The sequence below is a fragment of the Tupaia chinensis genome, unplaced genomic scaffold (genome assembly GCF_000334495.1).
Source record: "Tupaia chinensis unplaced genomic scaffold, TupChi_1.0 Scaffold146177_1, whole genome shotgun sequence".
NCBI classification, from domain to species: Eukaryota; Metazoa; Chordata; class Mammalia; order Scandentia; family Tupaiidae; genus Tupaia; species Tupaia belangeri.
In genome coordinates, this window is record NW_006206032.1 from 1,265,513 (window position 1) to 1,284,722 (window position 19,210).

At 37.9% G+C, this 19,210-nt stretch overlaps 1 protein-coding gene across 2 annotated transcripts in view; it reads right to left on the reverse strand.

Annotated features, from left to right (window-relative positions):
- LTBP1 (latent transforming growth factor beta binding protein 1) overlaps positions 1–19,210 on the reverse strand; it is a 269,142-nt gene that overhangs the window by 132,956 nt on the left and 116,976 nt on the right. Inside the window, exons 7-11 of one of the 2 annotated variants that reach the window (XM_014584279.2) lie at positions 11,395–11,562; positions 8,192–8,419; positions 6,031–6,053; positions 2,070–2,169; positions 1,334–1,432 (exon numbers count right to left, since the gene is read on the reverse strand). In XM_014584279.2, coding sequence (XP_014439765.1) covers positions 1,334–1,432; positions 2,070–2,169; positions 6,031–6,053; positions 8,192–8,419; positions 11,395–11,562 — 618 coding nt within the window. The remainder of the gene's footprint in view (positions 1–1,333; positions 1,433–2,069; positions 2,170–6,030; positions 6,054–8,191; positions 8,420–11,394; positions 11,563–19,210) is intronic. The other variant, XM_027768415.1, reaches the window with a different exon arrangement.

Sequence of the window (19,210 nt, forward strand, 5' to 3'; positions counted from 1 at the left end):
CCTATATTTGAATGTTTATGTTCTTTCTATTTTTTTTCTCTATGTTATTTTGTGATAAGTAACTGTATAAATCATCACAGTTTTAGGGGACACTACTTCTGTAGACAAGATATCTTCAAACAGGATTACTGGGAGCCAGCAGGTGGCTTAGTAGTTACAGCACTGGACTCCCCCATGGCTGAACGCAGTTCTAGTCCCAGGCACGATGGCTTGAAACTCACATCAGGCCTATGTGTGTGTGCCCAAAATCCCAAGAGAAGGGTAGAGGAAAAAAGTCTTCATTTCAGCTTAATAAAAAGTCCTACTGGGTTTTAAAAAACTAATTTGATAAGAATAAAGTATTATCCTCTCTTAATTTGTATTTCTTTAATTACTAGTAGTTGAAATTTCCTATTATATATTTCTTGGTATATTTTTCCCTAGGAATTATTTGATCGTTATTTTTTTCCCATTTCTCTACATCAGTATTTTTCTTATAAATCAATAAGAAAAAGGATACATGAAGGATACTAACTTGCAGGCTTTTGCATTTGTTTCAAAATACAACGCATCTTTACAAGTTTTTCACTAATGATTAAAATAATACATGTTCACTGCAAAGAATTTTGAAGACACATAAAAATATATGGAAAAACAAAGATTATCCATGATCATATTAACTGATGAGAGAGAAAAACGTTGATTTTTTTTCCTGTCTCCTTTTCTGAGTTTGTAGACATTTTAAAAGAAAAATTGGAATCAATACCATCAACTCTTGAACAATATGGCTTTGTGCTCGATGGGTCCACTTATCTGTTAATTTTTTTCAATAAATTTTCTTTTATGATTTTCTTAACAACTTATTCTTTTCTCTAGCTTGCTGTATCATAAGAATATAGTATATAATACATACAACATAGAAAATAGCTGTTAATCAAGTGTTTATGTTACCAATAGGCTTCCTGTCAACAGTAGGCTATTAGTTAAATTCGTGGAAGTAGCTAAATTCTTGTTACACACTAATTTTTGACAGTGCAGGAGCTCAGTGCCGCTAACCTCCATATTGTTGACGGGTCAAACTGTATCATGTTCTCGATTTATTAACAAATGTAATCTTACAAGCATTTCTTCATGACATTACTCTCTTCACACATTAATAGCTATGCAATATTCAATTCCATATGTACTATATTTTATTTGTACATATTTCTCCTTTTTAACAGCTTATTTCCAAATATTTGCTATATAACTAGTCATGCCATGAGCAAGCTTAAACATTCATGCTACATTTAAAATCAGGTCCAGACCCACATCTCACCCACAGGACACCTAAGGGAACAAATACTACACAAACCTGTTACTTGAGTAGGTGCAATCACTTGGCTGGCACTTGATGTGGAAGCCTCAGGAGCGACTTCCACAGGCACAGGAGGTGATGTTTTCTCAATCACTACTACATGAGGGAGTAGGGGATAAAAGAAAAGTAAAGCCTGTTACATGCATTGAGATTCTATTTCAAAAGGTAAGCATCATTTAGTCTAATCATGCACCACAGTAGCTCTTGGCTATAAAGAACTGGTTTAGGTCCTGAAGGCTCATGGTATTAATCTACAGCTCCAGTTTCAGCATTTTACAAGAATATCTAAGAGCAATTCAAAAGCCAAGGAAAAAAAAATGACCATTCATTAAATAAGAACCATCAATAATTTAACATAATATACAAGGGGACTTTAAGAAGTGCATGAGAAAATGGAATAAAGTACAAGTTTCTTCTGGTTCAAAAAAATGTATTTAAAATCTATGTTTTTTTTTTTAAATAAAATGAATTTTCCATCACCTTTTTAAAGACCCTTTATGTATTATTCCTGGTCAAAGAAAATTGTGAAAAATTACTTTTTTCCATCATAATACATATAATATCATACTTAGACTAACATTTTATATGTATATTAATATATACATAAGTATGCATTTTTATATTTTAATTATGAACTCTAAATATTTATTAAACAAGATCAAAGACCTAAAAATTCCTATTTTATACTTTATTCAGGAGACTCTTTCAAATAGCACAGATCAGCCCGGGCTACCTGGAAACTGTGGGTGTAGGTGAATAGTTGAAATGCCTGGAGAGAGCTGGGGTTGACCAGGCTCAAGTTTGGTTTTCTCCTGATTCAATGAAGTTATCTCCTGGATGGTTGTATTTTCAAAAGAAAAAGAAAGAAAGAAAAAGTAGAGTTGAAAGTGGGAATCACTTTTAGTTTCTATATATTACTATTTTTATTTAATTATACTCTTACAAAGAAAAATAAATACAACATTAGACAAAAATGTGTGTAATTGTGTGAAATTATAAAATAGAGCTATTGTTGGGGCACAGCTATGGTAAGCCCTTACATATTTCTACCAGTGATGACCCATGTATATCACATTTACTAGTGAAGACCTCATTCATTTCCCTGGGGCCCAAAGTTAAACCTGAAGAAATCCTTGGCCCAGGAACCCAGGAGGGCTTCAAAAAGTTCAATGACAAAGGAATTAAAGCACAAGTTTATATTGGTGCAAAAAATGTTGAAATCCATGCATGCTTAGTTTCTTCATAATATGCATTTCCCTCAAACTGTTTGAAGATCTCCCTCTGGTCTTCAAAAGGTTAAAACTAACACCCAAGGAAGATGAAATCTTCACCTCATTCACACATGGCTCTGCCTCACCCTGATGACCAGTCACACTTTGCAGATTGAACAATGGATATAGCAGATGTGTCATAACAAAGAATACACAGTGGTTTAAACCAGTCAGTCACTGTGGCCTCCCTTAACCTCACATCTAATGACTAAAACTGCAACTCTCCAGTCGTCAGGCAGAACAACAGATGGTCATGGATGGGGATAGCAGGCTTCCTCACACGTTCTGTTGCCCACCCTTCTCCACTGGACCTCGAGAAAGAAACAGGCCATCACCCATGGTTCAGCATGAGGTTACAGCTCCTTGGGACTCCTGTAGCCTGAATAGTTAGTCCAGATAAGGATCTGTGACTCATTCTCATTGGAGTGTACCAGGGAGTTCATGGCATCACTCCCTGAAAGTATTCATCAAGTTATATCATCTTCCACAGAGCTTACTCCCCTGCTTCTGTTCATTTCTTATCCTCTTTCCTGGCTTCGATGACCACCTCTTTTCTGCTTTTTCTAAAATAGGTAGCCTGTCTGAATATATCATAAAAGACTTTTTTTTTTTAATTGGACAGGGTCTCACCATATTACAGTCCTCCTGCCTCAGCCTCCTGGAGTCACTGGGATTAGAAATACACATCACAGTGCCCAGCCTTTAGGTCAGACTAGGAATCAAACCCAGGCCTCGCTCGTGGTTCCAGTCCATGGAGCACCATGTCTTAGCAGTGAGCGCCACCATAACTGGGTCTCAAAGATGCAACTTTGTAAGCATGAACGCTAATAGGGCAACTCCATTTAGATATTCCACCGATACCTCAAATTCACTCCCTCTAAAACCATCCTGGCTCTCATTCAAACTTCATCATTTCCACCAATGCCACAACCAGTAACACATCATGTCCACGTTTAAATTACCTTTTTTTTTTTTGATTCCTCATCCTAAACCTGCCCACTTGCACTGCTCCTCATAGCTGTTCCCCCGTTCCCCCTTTTCCTCATCCACAGTCCCACACCGCCATCCCAGTCTGGAGTCTCTATTCTCAGTTTATTGTTAATTTGTTTTTTAAAGGTTTTTTGTTTTGTTTTGATTTGTTTTTAAGAGGTTTTTGTCCTAGGGTGCATGTGCTAGCCAGAGAAAAAGACAGTAAGAGGGAAAGTGAGAAATCACCTCCCAGGAGAATGGTCATGCAGCAAGTCCTTCTCCTCCATTCTCCTCCTGGGATCTTGGGCACACATGCACATGTGCCAGCATGAGTGTCGAGCCACTGGGTCCAGGACCTAAACTGTGGTTGGCCGTGTGGGCGTCCAGCAACGACGTAACTGTTACACCATCTGCTGGTCTCTCTTCTCAGTTTATTGTAATCACTTAAGTTACTGTAATAATCTAATTATTGTAATAATCTAACTGTTCTCTCAGGCTTCCTCTTTACCTTACCTCAGTTAATCCTGTCATGATTCATTTTGCAGAAATACTGAGCAGTTACTACTTTTTTCCTATATTTTCTCTTCTTAAGAATATAGACTAGCTATCTATTACCTATTAGACACAACCTTCTATCTCAATTACACCCCATAGCCTGAGCCCATAGCCAATGCCAACAAAGAGCAGACCATGGTTGGGTATTAATCCACTCCTGCCACTTACAAACAGCATGAACAGCAGGCTTCTGAGTCCATACCACTTTTCCACTTGATAAGCAGAGATCAGTTGAGGAGCCGGGTATATCCCCACTGATGCTAATTACAGTTTGGTATTCCAAGCCTTTCCAGCGAGCCTCAAATTTTCGTTCTAACCAAGTCTTTCAGGATCATCACTGTCCCCTCCAAGAGCCATACCTTTGTACACATAATTAAACACTCCTAGACTATCCTTTCTCTTCATCTATCTTTATCATGAGACCTTACAAACAAGGTACCAAGACCACAAAGTCTCCGACTACATTTTTCCTACCACCTCTTCTCCACATAAAATGTAGTGAAAGTATACAGGAAAACATTCAGGGTCTCTTTCAGGTTCTTAACCAGTTACCAAAGTGTAAATCAACAACAAAGAAGAACAGGGTTATAACGTGGCCATCAGGCAGTTGGCACACTCACATACAACCTAAATGATTTCTTACATGTATCTCAACTGCAACTAAAGTGAAATCAACAAAATTGCAAACTGCTATATATCACTGATCTTTAGGGATGTTAATAAGTTACTAATGTGTGCAAAATTTTCTTATATATTGTACATCTTTTGGGATCAATATAATGTAACTTCATTCCTGATGAGTCTATTATTCCAAGATCATAGTTCCCTTTTTCTTGATTCTTTCAGCACTTATGTTATACACATTACTCTATCTCATAAGTAAAGATTTAAAAGGGGTCCAGTCTGTTGCCTGGTGGTTAAGGCCACTGGATCCAACAGGGCTGGCTCAACAGTTTAAGTCTTGGACCCAGTGATTGTGAAAACCACCAGGCATACAGTGTACATGCTCAAAATCCCAAAAGGAGGGAAAAATGGAGAAGAGATTATGGTATGGCCATTCCCCATGGCAGGTGCTTTCTTGCCTGTTCTTTCTCCCTTTTTCTCTCTTTGGCAAGCTCATACATTCTCTGGCAAACTAAAAAAAAACTTTTTAAAGAATATTAATAATAATTTATATATGTACCACCATCTCCTAAATGTAATACTTAATGCACTTTTGTCAACATTTAATAATTACCATATTTCATGTTACCATTAAGTTTAATAAGCAAAGGAAGATTCGGAGAAAAGATAGTATTACATAAATAAGATTTAGATCTAGCAAATGTCTACATTCTCTTTTTATAAGTCTCACAATTCAGTCTCTTTTTATGCCCCTAAACAATAGATTGGTAAAAATTTCTCTCCAATTTCTAAGAAGCAACATTCCCGTATTTGACTATAACTTTCAAGGTCCAGTTCCAATCTTATACTTCAATTCAATCACACATGTTCAGTTTGAGTTGAACTAAGAAGTACTCACTCATGACATGTGCATGTTGAAAATATAATTTCCTAAATATGTAAGTTTTTCTTTCCATACGTGATCTAATCAATTGATGACTCTGAATTCTACTTAAACCTCTCATTCCTATTAGTTACTACTATTTCTTACTAAAATTTAAGCTCCATGAAAATGGGGAGTTTTGTTTGTTTTGTTCTCTACTCAGAGATAGTGCCAGTCATAGCTGGCATTCAATAAATGTTTCTTGAATGAACAAATGCTATTTATCTTTAAGCAAAATGATGCATAATAGATGTTACTGCATTTAAATCTGCAAAAGTCCATACATGTTCTAAAACAAAAATTATTTTAAAGAAAAAACAAAAAAAGAAACTTGGAAACAATGAATAAATTACCTTTTCAGGGGGTACAGTTGCCACTAAAACCAAAAAGAAAGAAGAGTATTAGTACAATTTAAAACAATCCACTCCCTTCTATTTCAATTCTAAAAAGCAATGAAAGTCCAATATCTCTCTAAAGGGATTAAGAATCAAACTCAATCAAATGCAGAATTAAAGTCATCTGCCATTTTGGGAATTTCTCACATGAATAACACAGGAGAACTCTGTGTTATGTCATTCCTCAACAATAGGATCTTAGGAAAAAAAGACATGAATAGGTCTTTCAAAACCCTCTCATTCAAAATTAAGAAAACTAAGCTAAAACAGGTAAAGAAAGTAACAATTTCTGGTACACTAGTTTTTGCCTAATCCCAATTTTTTGAAGTTCCCATATCTTAGAAAATAAATACTTTCATCAATTGGTCAAACACTTATCCTTAACATAGTATACAATGTTTGGAATTTATAGTGTTGAAATTAAAAAAAGAATGTCACTTATTTCAGTAAGAGCCATGAGATTAGGTGTTGCAGTCTTGTACTCCAATTTTTAACAAAGCCCTGTGAGCATTTTCAGGAAGATATATGTGCAAACTCAATCATGATAGAAATCTCAGAAGGCCAAAAGAGCCAGAGATTAGCTTCAACATATTGAACAAATTACATATTACAAAATCATGAACATTAGAGTGAGGGTGGTGATGGCTCCTTTGTATTTTGAAAGACTTCCTTTTCATTAATTAATTGTTAGTAGTACTCAACCACTGGGTCAACAGTTACTTAACTTTATCTCACAAGTCAATGAAACCATAAACATTAATACACTGTTTTGGTAGGTATGCTAACTCCTAAAATCAGAGTACTAGATAAATTAAAATAATTGCTGCAATATTCTTATGGTTGGAGAAAGTCAACTAATCTTCTATCCTGCCCAACCCACCACTCAGAAAATTATGAGGAAGAACCTGAACCAGAGCTCATTTCCTCCTGGCCTGTGCAAAGGGTAAACTCTTTTACTTTTTAAAAGAATTGCAGACATCTGGCCATGGCACACTAAGTATGGGAGAAAACTAACCAATACTGTCACTTCTACATGAGGTCCTACCTGTTCTTCCTAACCAAAAAGAACAGTGAAAGGAAAGAGTAGAATATCATAGGGCAGAATACACAAATATTCGGAGCTCAGGAAAAATCCTGTCTACCAGTAAGGAGGCTATAACAAACTCCTAACCCTTCACTAGCTTGGGCACTCAACCTCCTTACAAGATCCATAAATGAACACCCTGAATTCTGACCTGAGAATCAACTGTGTAAACTAAACAGGAGCTTCATTGTGTGTTTGTGGTGTATATATGTATATACATATATACACATTTTTATACAAATCTAAAATTTTTGTTCCTTCTATCTGTGGTGATAACCAAAGTATTCAAAGTACTAGATATGCTGATTTACATCAAGAGAACATGTTTTCCCTGGAAAACATGCTACTTGGTCATAGGTCACATTACAGTATTCTGCATGACATCTGGCAAGTCATGTCCACTATGTCTCAGGTGTCACAGAAGGTAAATATAGGAACTGAACTAAACAATCTCCCAGATCACTCTGATGGTCTCCTACCTTCCCTCATTTCATCCTCCACTATCCCTGACTGTCCATTAGACTCTATTTAATAACAGCTGTTAACTTTTAAGTCTTTCAATTCTACTTGGTAAAATTAAATATTCTTTAAATGACCTTGTAGACAAAAAATGAATTAAAGCTACTCCCTGAAAGATCAAAATCATTCTCTAGGAATAAACACCAAATTAAAGTAGCTCTTACACAGCAAGACAATGTCCTGAAATTACCATGGAATATTGTTACCTTCTAGGTTCACATTATTCTAGAGAAGAGGTTCTCAGTCCCACCCTCAGGAACATATGCAATGTTTTAGTGTCTTCTTTTTTTGGTTGTAACAAATAGAGAGGGGAGGGAACTATTCATATCTAGAGGTTAAAGGTCATAGATACTGCTAAGCATCCTATTAAACACAGGGCAAGCCTTCATCAAAGAACTATCCAACTTAAATCAATAGTGTCAAGTCTAAGAAATTCTCCTCTAGAGGGGCATAAACAGAGAAACAGAAGTAGACCCACAGACAGATGGCTGAAGTCAACAATCCACTGTCACTCACCTTCTGGCTCCGCCACTCCTGGCCCGTGTTCCCGGGAGAAGGTCAGGGCCTCCACTGGCTCTTCCTTGGCTGGGAGAGGTGGAGGATGAGTACTTTTAGCAACAGGTTGAGTGTTCTTTGGCTTGACAAATACAGGTCCTTTACCTACATGGTGATGGATTGGCCTGCGTCTATGAACGCCAGAAACCGTATAACCCATTCCACCAGGACAGATTTCCTTAAAAGCAGCTAGATTTGGGATGGGAAAATATTCCTTTTAAAAATCTAACAGTGCAAACTTGTACAGAGGAAAATATCATGATGAATATCTCTTAATACATCATCACTAATATAGTTACATTTAAAAACTTCAAAAACAGATGCAAAATGTAAGCAAATTGTTGGAATTTCTGACAAACTTGAGTATTTACCAAAAAAAGCTCAACTTTTTATTACTACATATTTTTTCATCTGTTAATTCCGTATCTTACCCAGTCAGAATATAAATGTTATATACATATTATATCTAGCACATATTTAGCATGTAGTTTATGTATATCATATATGTGTGTATATATATTAATATATGCAATCAGGAGATAATATATATTATATATTGTATATGTAATAAGAGATACATATTACATACGCTACATAATATACATAACAGAAGATATTCTATGTATAGAAGATAGCATAAATACATATTACGTTGTGTGCATTTGTGATATCAGCAAAAATAATACTTTCTTCTTTTCCTCCTGCTTTGCTGTAATTTCATTAGTTGTTGCCAAAGAGCTTAGTGATAACTTTATAAGTTAGATGATAAGCAAGAAGATCTTTTAAAAAATAAAAAGAAACCACTATTCAGGGAAATAAGGTACCAACATCCTCACATGGTTTGTTTTCCGTTTAAGAACTCAAAGGATCAGCCAGAACAGAATGCATTAAGCTGGTACAGGGATATTGGTTAAGGATTATAAAGGGTAATTATTTCTGAAAAGAGATTCTCAGGACAGTGAGAAGGAATCCAGCAAAATGGGACATACTACAGAGATGACAGAAATCGAAGAAAGGAAATCCCAAATAAGGATACAGTTATTTTCAAGTAAAAAAATAAATAAAAATAAGATGACTGAAGAAGCCTGGCCACTACCAGCCGGATGAATTACTCAGAGGAGGGGATCTTCTGTGCCTTGGAATCCCAATCCTTGCCAGAAAAAGGTGGTTTTGGATTTTTTTTTTTTTTAAGAGAGAGAGAAGGACCCTGCCCATGTGATTTGCAAACCTCCACAGCATAATCCCTGTGAATAAATCACGGGGAAGGCAAGGGGGAAGGCAGTGTGTGACCTAATCCCTTTGGTGTTAGGGCTGGAGGCTAATTACTGAAAGCAGACACCAAGCAACTAGGTACAGGTTGACTTTTTTATTTCTACTTTTAAAATTGAAAGTAAAGTAAGTCATTTCTCATTTCCACTGAACTAGAGATCTTCTATCAAATGTTCTAATATTAGTTCTCAATAAAAAGGAATCTCTAAGATATTCCTTAAAGCTTGCTAAAAAGCAGCTTTTCTAAGGAGATAGAACTGCATGATTACATTTATCTAGAAAATACATTTTATTTGAAAAGAAGGAAATATGGCTTTTCATCAAATTTTGAAGTCTTAATGAATTAAACAAACATGTCTTAATGAAAATCACCATAGAACCAAAAGTTAGTTATTAAAAAGTCAGTTATCCAGTTAATAAAAAAATTTATTTTATTATTTTTTGAGAGGTTTTTGCTATAGGGCACATGCACTAGTCAGAAAGACAGAGAGAGACAGAGAGATAGAAAGCGAGAAATCACCCCCCAGGAGGATGGCCACGCCACAATCCCTTCTCCTCCATTCTCCTCTCAGGATCTTGGGCACACACACACACGCGTGAGTTTAAGCCACTGGGTCCAGGACTCAAACTGTGGTCGACTACATGGGAGTCCAGCGAAATAGCCATTACTCCAACTGCTGGTCCCAATTTTATCTTTAATAATATTTTCAAATTTAGTTAATGCGCTATAAAGCAATGTCCCTGAGTTTCAATCATCATTGATATATAATTTATACAAGGAATACAAAGCTATCAAAACTGACATTAAGGAGAATTGTGTTTACATGTTACAAAGAGTATGTACTTGATTATTACTTTTTAAAAGAGTGGGACAGACAGCCTAGGAGCATACAAGTGTGTCTTTGGAGGTATCTAAAATTATCTGGATTACCAATATTCCAACAACACTGTTTTATCCTTTGCCTTAACAATTTTTCTTCTGATCTGACAAAAAGTGGATCTTAAATTTATACTTAAATTCTGTATGCTACAGTATAAGTGACAGTTTTAAGACACTACATGGCCCTGGAGACTTAATGCACTTCCCTAGGTAGTGTCAAATAAGCAACTGAGTAGACTATTCTATGCCCAAGCCAGTGAAATTAGTGCCACTCGTTACTTGATAATATGCCCAAAAGTTGCAGGTTGCATTATTTTCTCTTCTATTTAAATCTCCCTTATCCTGCTTGTGAAGTTGGTGACTCCTTGTTAGAAGTAAAGCACTTATACAAATTTGTCCTTTCAAGGAATTAGACAATTATGTACCAAACTGAAGGATAAAGACTAATCGACTTCTTAATACTCAACTATGCTGCAAGTTCATGGAGCTTTTTGGCAAGATTTGCCCTTGAATTGTTAATCTTCATAGCATAAATTCATTCATGAATGTAATTCTCTCCAGTTCCAAGTGAAGAAATTAAGTACAATATCTGTAACAGAATCTAGTAATCACATGCTTAGCAAATGAGCAAATGGGTCAACCTGCCCACAGTCAGTTACTGCAAGGTCATGAGTGGTCAATCATTGGGAATCTATGTGGCCACAGAGAGGAATCTGGTCTCTCTACACTTAAATACCAGATTCAGAGACCTAGAAGTTCAGAATAAAATATAATGGCTTTTCTTAACAGTCCAAAGGAAATTTAATGTTACAAAGAAATGAGAAAATTTCTTTTCAAGTAACTTTTTCTACTGATTCAACTTTATGTTTACGGTTTCTACAGAAGTAATAAAAACATATTGTATCATTAAAAACTGAACTTAGAGTCAGAAACCAAAAATGACCCAACTGTGAAAGTCACCCTGTGTACTTTATGGCTGAGAATATACGTGAACATACAGCTAGGCATGTCTTACCTGTGCCTGGAAGGGGACATTTCTCACAGTGTGGGCCCCAGGCCTTGCCCACGCTACAACAGCAGAGCTGCTTGGTGAGGTGAACAGACAGGGGATGCATACACTGCCTTCCAGAGTTGACCAGTCGGTAACAGGGCCCCTTCTCCTCTGAGATCGCAGGGGGATCCGCTGAAACAGAGAGAAAGCCTGACATCAGGCAAGATGCAAAAGCCAGATTGACTTTCAAGTAATAGTACAGTGAATTTCAAAGTATGGATGAGAAACCAGAGGATAATTCTATCTAGATCTAGGGCATCATCTTTCTTGATTGAGTCAGGGTACCAAAGTAACAGTGATTGTCCCCATCGGGTCCCCTCTTACATTCTAGCAAGCACTGTATGTGTGCGTAAGTGTTAAGAAAGCATTTCGGCAAAAACCTACCAGCCCAAACAGACCTAGTCACTTATAATCAAAATCACTAGCTAGTTCGTTGTCTTGTATTTAGTCACAGTAGAGGCTGTCCTGGGGCAGCATTTGGTGAGTAACCAGGCACCATGGAAAATCAAAAATGCGAATTAATGCTGCAAGTGAGTAGCTAAGGTTCTCCCCTTGAGGACAACAAGAGAACTTGTCCCATTGGACCCCACCAGGTCTCATCCTAGGCTCATAAACAGTGAATGGGAAGCAGGAAGCAACTTCCAATCTGCATTGCCACACAATCTGCATTGCCACACAACACCCTAGGCTGAGCAGACAGCGCGCCAGAAAAGGAGACCATGTGCTCCATGCCCCCCCCTCAGAAAACACCGCAGAAGTACATGAGGCTGTAGTCGTCCAATACCTAAATCCTGCTGCTATCAGTTTCTGCTATCAGTTTAGTAGATACAAATTCATTCATCTAACAACTAGGCAGCCTACTAGGTACACAGGCAAATATGAGGGTAAGACACAGCCTTGACTTCAAGTTCAGTTTCTAATGCCCAAGTCGACAAAGGATGCACTCCTCAACCAGACTAAGGCCAGGTCACAACTGCTGAATCAGATGGGCACCCCCTTCCCTCACACCAACCAAAGCTCCTCTCTCTTATATCTATGCCAAATGAGGTTTTCCCAACTTCTCCTTCCCTTGCCCAGTTTCTCTAGCATCTGATGCTCCCAACCATCTCTCATTCCTACCCTTCTTGCTCGGAACTAAATTTTCATTCTTCCCAAAGAACTGATGTCTCTGCTAGAAGCTGAAAGAAATGATGTGTTTAAATTATTGTGATGCGGTAGGAAGAACAAGGAGAGACAGATAGACCTAGATTCAAATCATGGATCTACCACTTGCCTGCACTGCATCCTAGAACTCACTTGGGCTGTGTCATCTTCGGTTGTCAACTTGGCTGGGACGTGGATGCAGATATTTGGACAAACGTTAGTCTGGATGTTGCTGTGAAGGGTGTTTTCAGTTTTGTCTTTTGTTTGTTTAGTTTTTACATGAGATTACTAGATAAGTAAGGAGGTTTTCGTCAACTGTCAGCAACTCAGGGGGTGTCCTAACTTTTTAGTGCCTCAAGTACATGCAAGAATAAATCTGCTCCTTCAAAGATGGAAGAAAGGCAAGAAGAGAACTATCAAGAAGGTCAGACTTATAAACCCAAATTTCACTCACATTTCGATGATTCAGTTATGCAGACCAAAAATGTCGTTTATACCTCAGATTTCAACACTACTTGCCCTTTGAAGCTGCCCATTTTAATACATAAATTGCCAATGCTTCTTCTATCATTTCATATGATCTGTATGGCAGTGCCAGGTATTTTATTTAACACCTCTAGCATTTTCATGTTCTAGTCAACATAAACCCAGGAATAGCATATGTGAGGCAGCCTGATGCAAAATTGGTGTTGCCATTTCCCATCTTTAAACACAGATTAGAGACATGAGACTAATATTCAAAATAATAATAAACACATAGCTCTTACCCAAGTATAGTACCGCATATTAACCATATATCCTAAGGTGAAGGCAGTTCAATTAGAAAACAGGGTAAGACAGTAAATGCTATGGTTCTGTTTTTGGTTCCCCAATGGTACAGAAAGTCACTGGTACTTAATTATAGCCTGAATCATACAGTTATGCAATAAATGCTCTACATACTTTCAAAGACAAGCTACTCTAACATAATAATGAGTGAGTGACAAATATTATTTATGAGATACAAATTAACTAGTATTTAAAAGAAGTTGGAATCTAGAGAGGACTAAGGGCATACAGAACTAGTCAATCCTACTCATCTCTGTCACTCCTGTCCCCATCTCCAGTATCCTCATTCTTTTTTTTTTTTTTTGGATAAAATTCTATATTGAGTTTAACCCTTTTCAAGCTTAACACTGCTGTGGGGAGCAGGTAAAGCTGCTATCCAAAGTCTAAGTGGCAGCTTTCCTAGGAAAGTTAAAACTAGTAGGTGCCCTTTGGGGAAATGGGCTATTAAAAAACCAGTCCTGGGAAAATTAAAATGCAAAAAATAAAAAAAAAAAGGACAATGCTAGGGTTAATGCAGTTAGATCATCTTTTCCATAGTGTGGTAGGTGATACAAAATAGCAGCTCTCCCTAAACAAACAACTTACTCCTGTCAATTCAAGACGTTTTCCTCTTACTGATTAAAGCACTGGCCTTTCTGCTGAAGAAGCAGACACAAGTGGCATGGAGTTTAGTTCAGCCCGCTCTGCTCCTGACTCACCACTGTTCGCTCTTGCTGAGGAACAAGTCGGTCAGGAAACCATGCTGCAGCCATGGCTTTTAAAGATTCTGGAAAAACACCCATGGAGCCAGAGGTGGCCGTTCACTGAATTAGAATTATTTTAACCAGCCACAATGTAAAGTCCCTGGAGAAAGTGTGTGCTGACTAATCAGAGGTGCACAGGAAAAGAATCACGAGGTGAAAGGACCAGTTCAGATGCCTACCAAGACATTGAGAATCACTGTAAGAAAAACACCTTGTGGTGAAGGTTCTAAGACTTGGGATCATTTCCAGATGAGCATCCACAGGTGACTAATTGATTTGCACCATCCTTCTGAGATTGTTAAACAGATTGCTTCCATCAGTATCGAACCAGGAGTTGAGGTTGAAGTCAACCTTACAGATGCCTAAGTCAACTATTTAATAAATTATCATCTGTTTAAAAAAAAAAAAAAAGCACTAGCCTGTGGAGCAAGACAGATCAAGTTTCAAATCTGGGATCTGCTGCTTACAGGCTTTCTGACTTTTGGCAAGATCCTTTACCTCTCTGTGCCTCAATGCCTGAATTTCTAAATCAGAACAAATAACAAAACAAACCTCATAGAGACTTTTAAGTATTGTATGTAATAATCCACGTAAAGCTCTTATCACAGTGCCTGGCACTTAGTAATCATGCGATACAGATTATTATTGGCATGGCTTTTCTTGTACAGTTTTTATCCAAGAACAGTCTTCATGGTGCCACAAGACTTGCAGGTGAAGAAAGTTAGAGACCTAAGCTAGGATGAGCACAGAGATGGTAGAAAGAAAGATACAGGCAAAAGATAAATTATGAAGATGTAATGACTTCCTTGGAAAGTAAAGGAGATAAAAGAGTCCAAGCTGATGCTGGCCCTCAGCCACACACCTGGGAGAACAATGTCACGCTGGGCCAGGAACACCAAGTCAAGAAGGAAAGCAGGAGACCTGGCAGGAATGTACCCATTCAGCTTTGTAAAATAATGATCTAGAACTGTACCAGCTTAGATGTTAAGCACTAACTACATGTTGCTACCTGAATGAAGTTTAAATTCAATTAAAATGTCAATTCTTCACTAATGCTGTTCACACGTGACCTAGTGGCTATAGGATCAGATCGTGAGGACAGAAAACACTTCCATCATCATCAAAAGTTCTACTGGACAGTGTTTGTTTACTTGAGGGTCAGCAAACTTTTTCTAGAAAGGGAAAAGATAATAAATACTTTTAGAATTTGTGGGCCCGAAGGTCTGCTGCAACAACTTCTCAGCCCTGCCACTGTAGCACAGAAACAGACAATATGGAAATGAAGGGACATGGCTGTGCTCCAATAAAACTTTATTTATAAAAAGAGATGGCAAGCAGATTTGGCCCATGGGCTATGGTTTGCCAATCCTTGATCTAGAACCTTAAATCTGGAGGCACAAATCCTGGTTTTAAATCTCAAGTGTCGGTTAACAGCCGTGTGACCCAGAGAAGTTACTAAAACTCTCTTAGCATCAGTTTCCCTGTGTGTAAAATAAGAACAATATACGTATCTCATAAACATGCTGGGGGAATAAGAACAAAGAGTGTACACGAACATGATTGGCTTCTGGAAGGGATTGGTCCTACATCCTGTGACTCCAGGGCTATAGAAGACACTCCAGAACACATCTCTTCTCTCAATGTCTATTTCTGTCGCTTAGCTCCAAGTGGACTGGTCAGAATACTATGAAAAGGCACAAGGGCAGGCTCAGAACTCTTTCATCTAGGCCTTTCCACTGATCCTATGCACATACCCTCAGCAGCACTCATCCTGGGGCTCTCAAATCCTGAAGAAAATCAACTGCAGCCCAGAAAGCCAGAAAGTCTTCCTACTCTACTTTTCTTGGATGTGCTCTGACAAGTCCAAAAGCATTCACCATTCCCATAAGATGGGTGGGGCAGGTCTGGAAAACGTGGCCACAGCACCGTAAGTCACAGACACAAGGTCAGGGACAATGTGCGCCTCCTTTCTTCCTTTAAGCTTGGTTAAGTCAAGGACAGCGAGGGGGAAGAGAGAGAGAAATGGTTGCAACCTTTGGCTGGAGTCAAGGAATGTCGAGGGTGTTCACCTCATTACATTCAAGAACAGAGAAAGCTTCCCCTTGCTCCTCAGCCATTGCCAAGAGCATTTCTTGGAGGTCACAGAGTCAGCCACACCTTTTATGACTGGGATATGCCCTAAATTCATGCTGTCTGAGTAAATGCTGCCAGTCTCCTCTATCTGCTTACATGCTTTATCTCTGGCTGGTTTTAAATCTCTCATGAATATATATTACAAACACTAAGCAATAACTCTGTGCAGCATGTGTGCATGAGGGAGAGAGAGATATCCCTTGTCTCTTTCATTACTTCTGCATGTCTATCAAATACCATCTTTTTCAAATTTCCTCCTTACTCTGTGAACACTGCCTTCTTCCCAATTTTCCCCAACTGCGTCAGTGTTCTCCCATTTACTTTTTTCAATATTTATTTGTTCCTCCCATGAGTGAGACAGAATCCTGATGCTACAATCTACCCCAGACCTAGTCAGATCACAGGCACAAACGTGCCCGACGTACTCAGGGAGGTCTCCAGATGGGGCTGTCAACCTTCCTGTGTGGGTCAGCCTTGCAGAGCATTGTAATTTACCAGTGTGCCACCATCTGTCACTCACCATCTTCCCTTATACACAACCAATGTCATCACAGGGTCCACCAACGTATCAGGCAGGATTGGCCCAAATCACAAATCCTAAAGAAACTGCATCTCTCTCTGATGTTACAAGTGGTAAATTCTGAGGAACGAGAAATCAATCTGCCCAGCCAATGCTGATAAAGAGCCCAGGTTCAACTTCAAGCTCTAAACTGGAACATATAACCGGGACCAAATGTCTCTTAATACTTATCATTTCAGCTGTTGTAGCTGAACCATAAAATTGAATTATTTATTTTTCAAACAAGAATGGATGGTCGTTTAATAAATTCAGAGTTATTTGGGCCATGACAGGGAAAATAAATGCTAAGGAAATGTGCAAGTGTTTCAAAAATCTCACTGGCAACTTTCTACAATCTTATTAAAACTTGGATGTCTGCCCTTCACTCTAGACAGCAGATCTAGTCAGTGTTTCATAACCAGTTCTCCAAGTTTACCTAATCTGCAAGCTTCAATGTAAGAATTATAACTAGTCTATAAATCATTTAAAAGAAAAAATGAACATATTATATATCCAAACTCTTTATAGCTTTTCATACTTAAATTATAAAAGTATTTAAAATATTTATTTGTATAATCCAAATCAGCCAAAAAATGTTCCTTAAATTATCTGTATCTTGTCAACGATGTGATTTTTGGCCTGAAAATTCCAAATCCTTGCATCAGTTTTCAAATGTATCTTGTATGCAAAGAAAATTTTATGATCTAATTTTACTACCCGCCACCCCTCTACCCCCCCCCAAAAAAGGCCTATAATTGCCAAGTGCATGAACAGGTCTGGAAATGAACATGGAGAGGACTTACGTGCAAGACATCCTAATCTGCATTTGACAGTTTTTAAAAGAAAATATTGTACTAGTTAGTAATTATGTTTCAAAAGACTCAACAAACCCACCTAAAAGAAAGAAATGAGACTGTCTTTTCTATTTCACTACATTTTATTTAATACATTTGTCTCTACCTCCTTTTCTCTATGCAGAGTTAGAGAAATGAGCTCAGCTAAAAAAGAATAATGGTACCTCATGAAGACTGTATCTTGACCAAAAGGCAAGTTTAAAACTAAAGACAGGGAGGATACAACTTGGCATATACCAAAGATACGTTTTAAAAAAAATCATAAAAACACTAACCTAACAGGATACAAACTGATAGAATTGCTCTTTAAATTATCATAACAAGAGCCAGCAGGTGGCATGGTGAATGAGGTGCTAGACTCTCACAGGGCCTACATGCTTCAAGCCCTGGACCTGGTAGCTTGCTTTCTCACTTTCCCTCTCTCTCTCTGTTTCTCTTGGCGAGCACATGTGCCCTATAGCAAATTGTAAATAAATAATTTTAAAGAAAGAGACTCCCTCTCCACAAAAACTAATCTAGATTAATGACTAAATCATGTGTCAGTCAGAGCTGAAGTTTGCCAGAGGATGCATGCACTCACCAGAGAGAGTGAGTTGGATCAAAAGGGAGAAAGCATACCCCACTTGTGTGGTCATGCCACATTCTCTTCTCCATGTCTCCATTCTGTTAAGACCTTCGGCATGCATGCACATGCGCCTGGTGTGTTTTTCAAACCACCGAGTCCAGAGCTCAAACTGCATGGTCAGCCATGTGGGATCTGACTCCGTTAATCATCAGGCCATGGAGCCAGCCCAGGCCTGAGCACTTGAAAAATAAGGTAGCCTTAAACAATTCTGCATCTGAAAACTTCATATCTAGTATACATTCACCTCTGACACATGATGTAGTGATTATTCTGGATTAGTCTTCATGGAGAGGGAGTCTCTTTAGTGGAATGATATTCTCAGAACTAGTATTAGAACATGTGGTTTGATGGAAGCTTTCTACCTTTACCAAGTACAAGAGAAAACCTCAGAGACATTGGTAAAGCAAAATAGTACAATCTCTGGGGTATTTTAGTGGTTTCTGGAGGACAATAGGATAAATTTGAAATTGGAAATGAACTAGAAAATCCAAAATGCAGGGCCTTGGTAACGATTTTCCAGAGTCTTCCAACTGAGAAAGCACAGTGAAACCTCATTAAGTCAGACTCCAGTGACTCAGAATTTGGAATAATTAAAGAAAGAAGCTGGGACAAGTCTAACTCAGCCTAAAGAATGCTTAAAATATTTATGATGGAAAAAGCCTGTTTTCATCTTTCAGGTACTGTAACAGGTTGATATACTGATTCTAATTAACTCTCTCCTTTTCATCGAAGTGTATTTTCTTTGTGTGCTTATTCTCTATTCTGAGTTTTGGCTCTAATATTTTTCTTAATGCAATAAAAAATGCATTTTGAAGAAGGTTCCATTATATAGATTTACTTTACAGTATTTACTGGCTTCCTTTGTCTCATTAACTAATGACGTTTCCCTACCTAT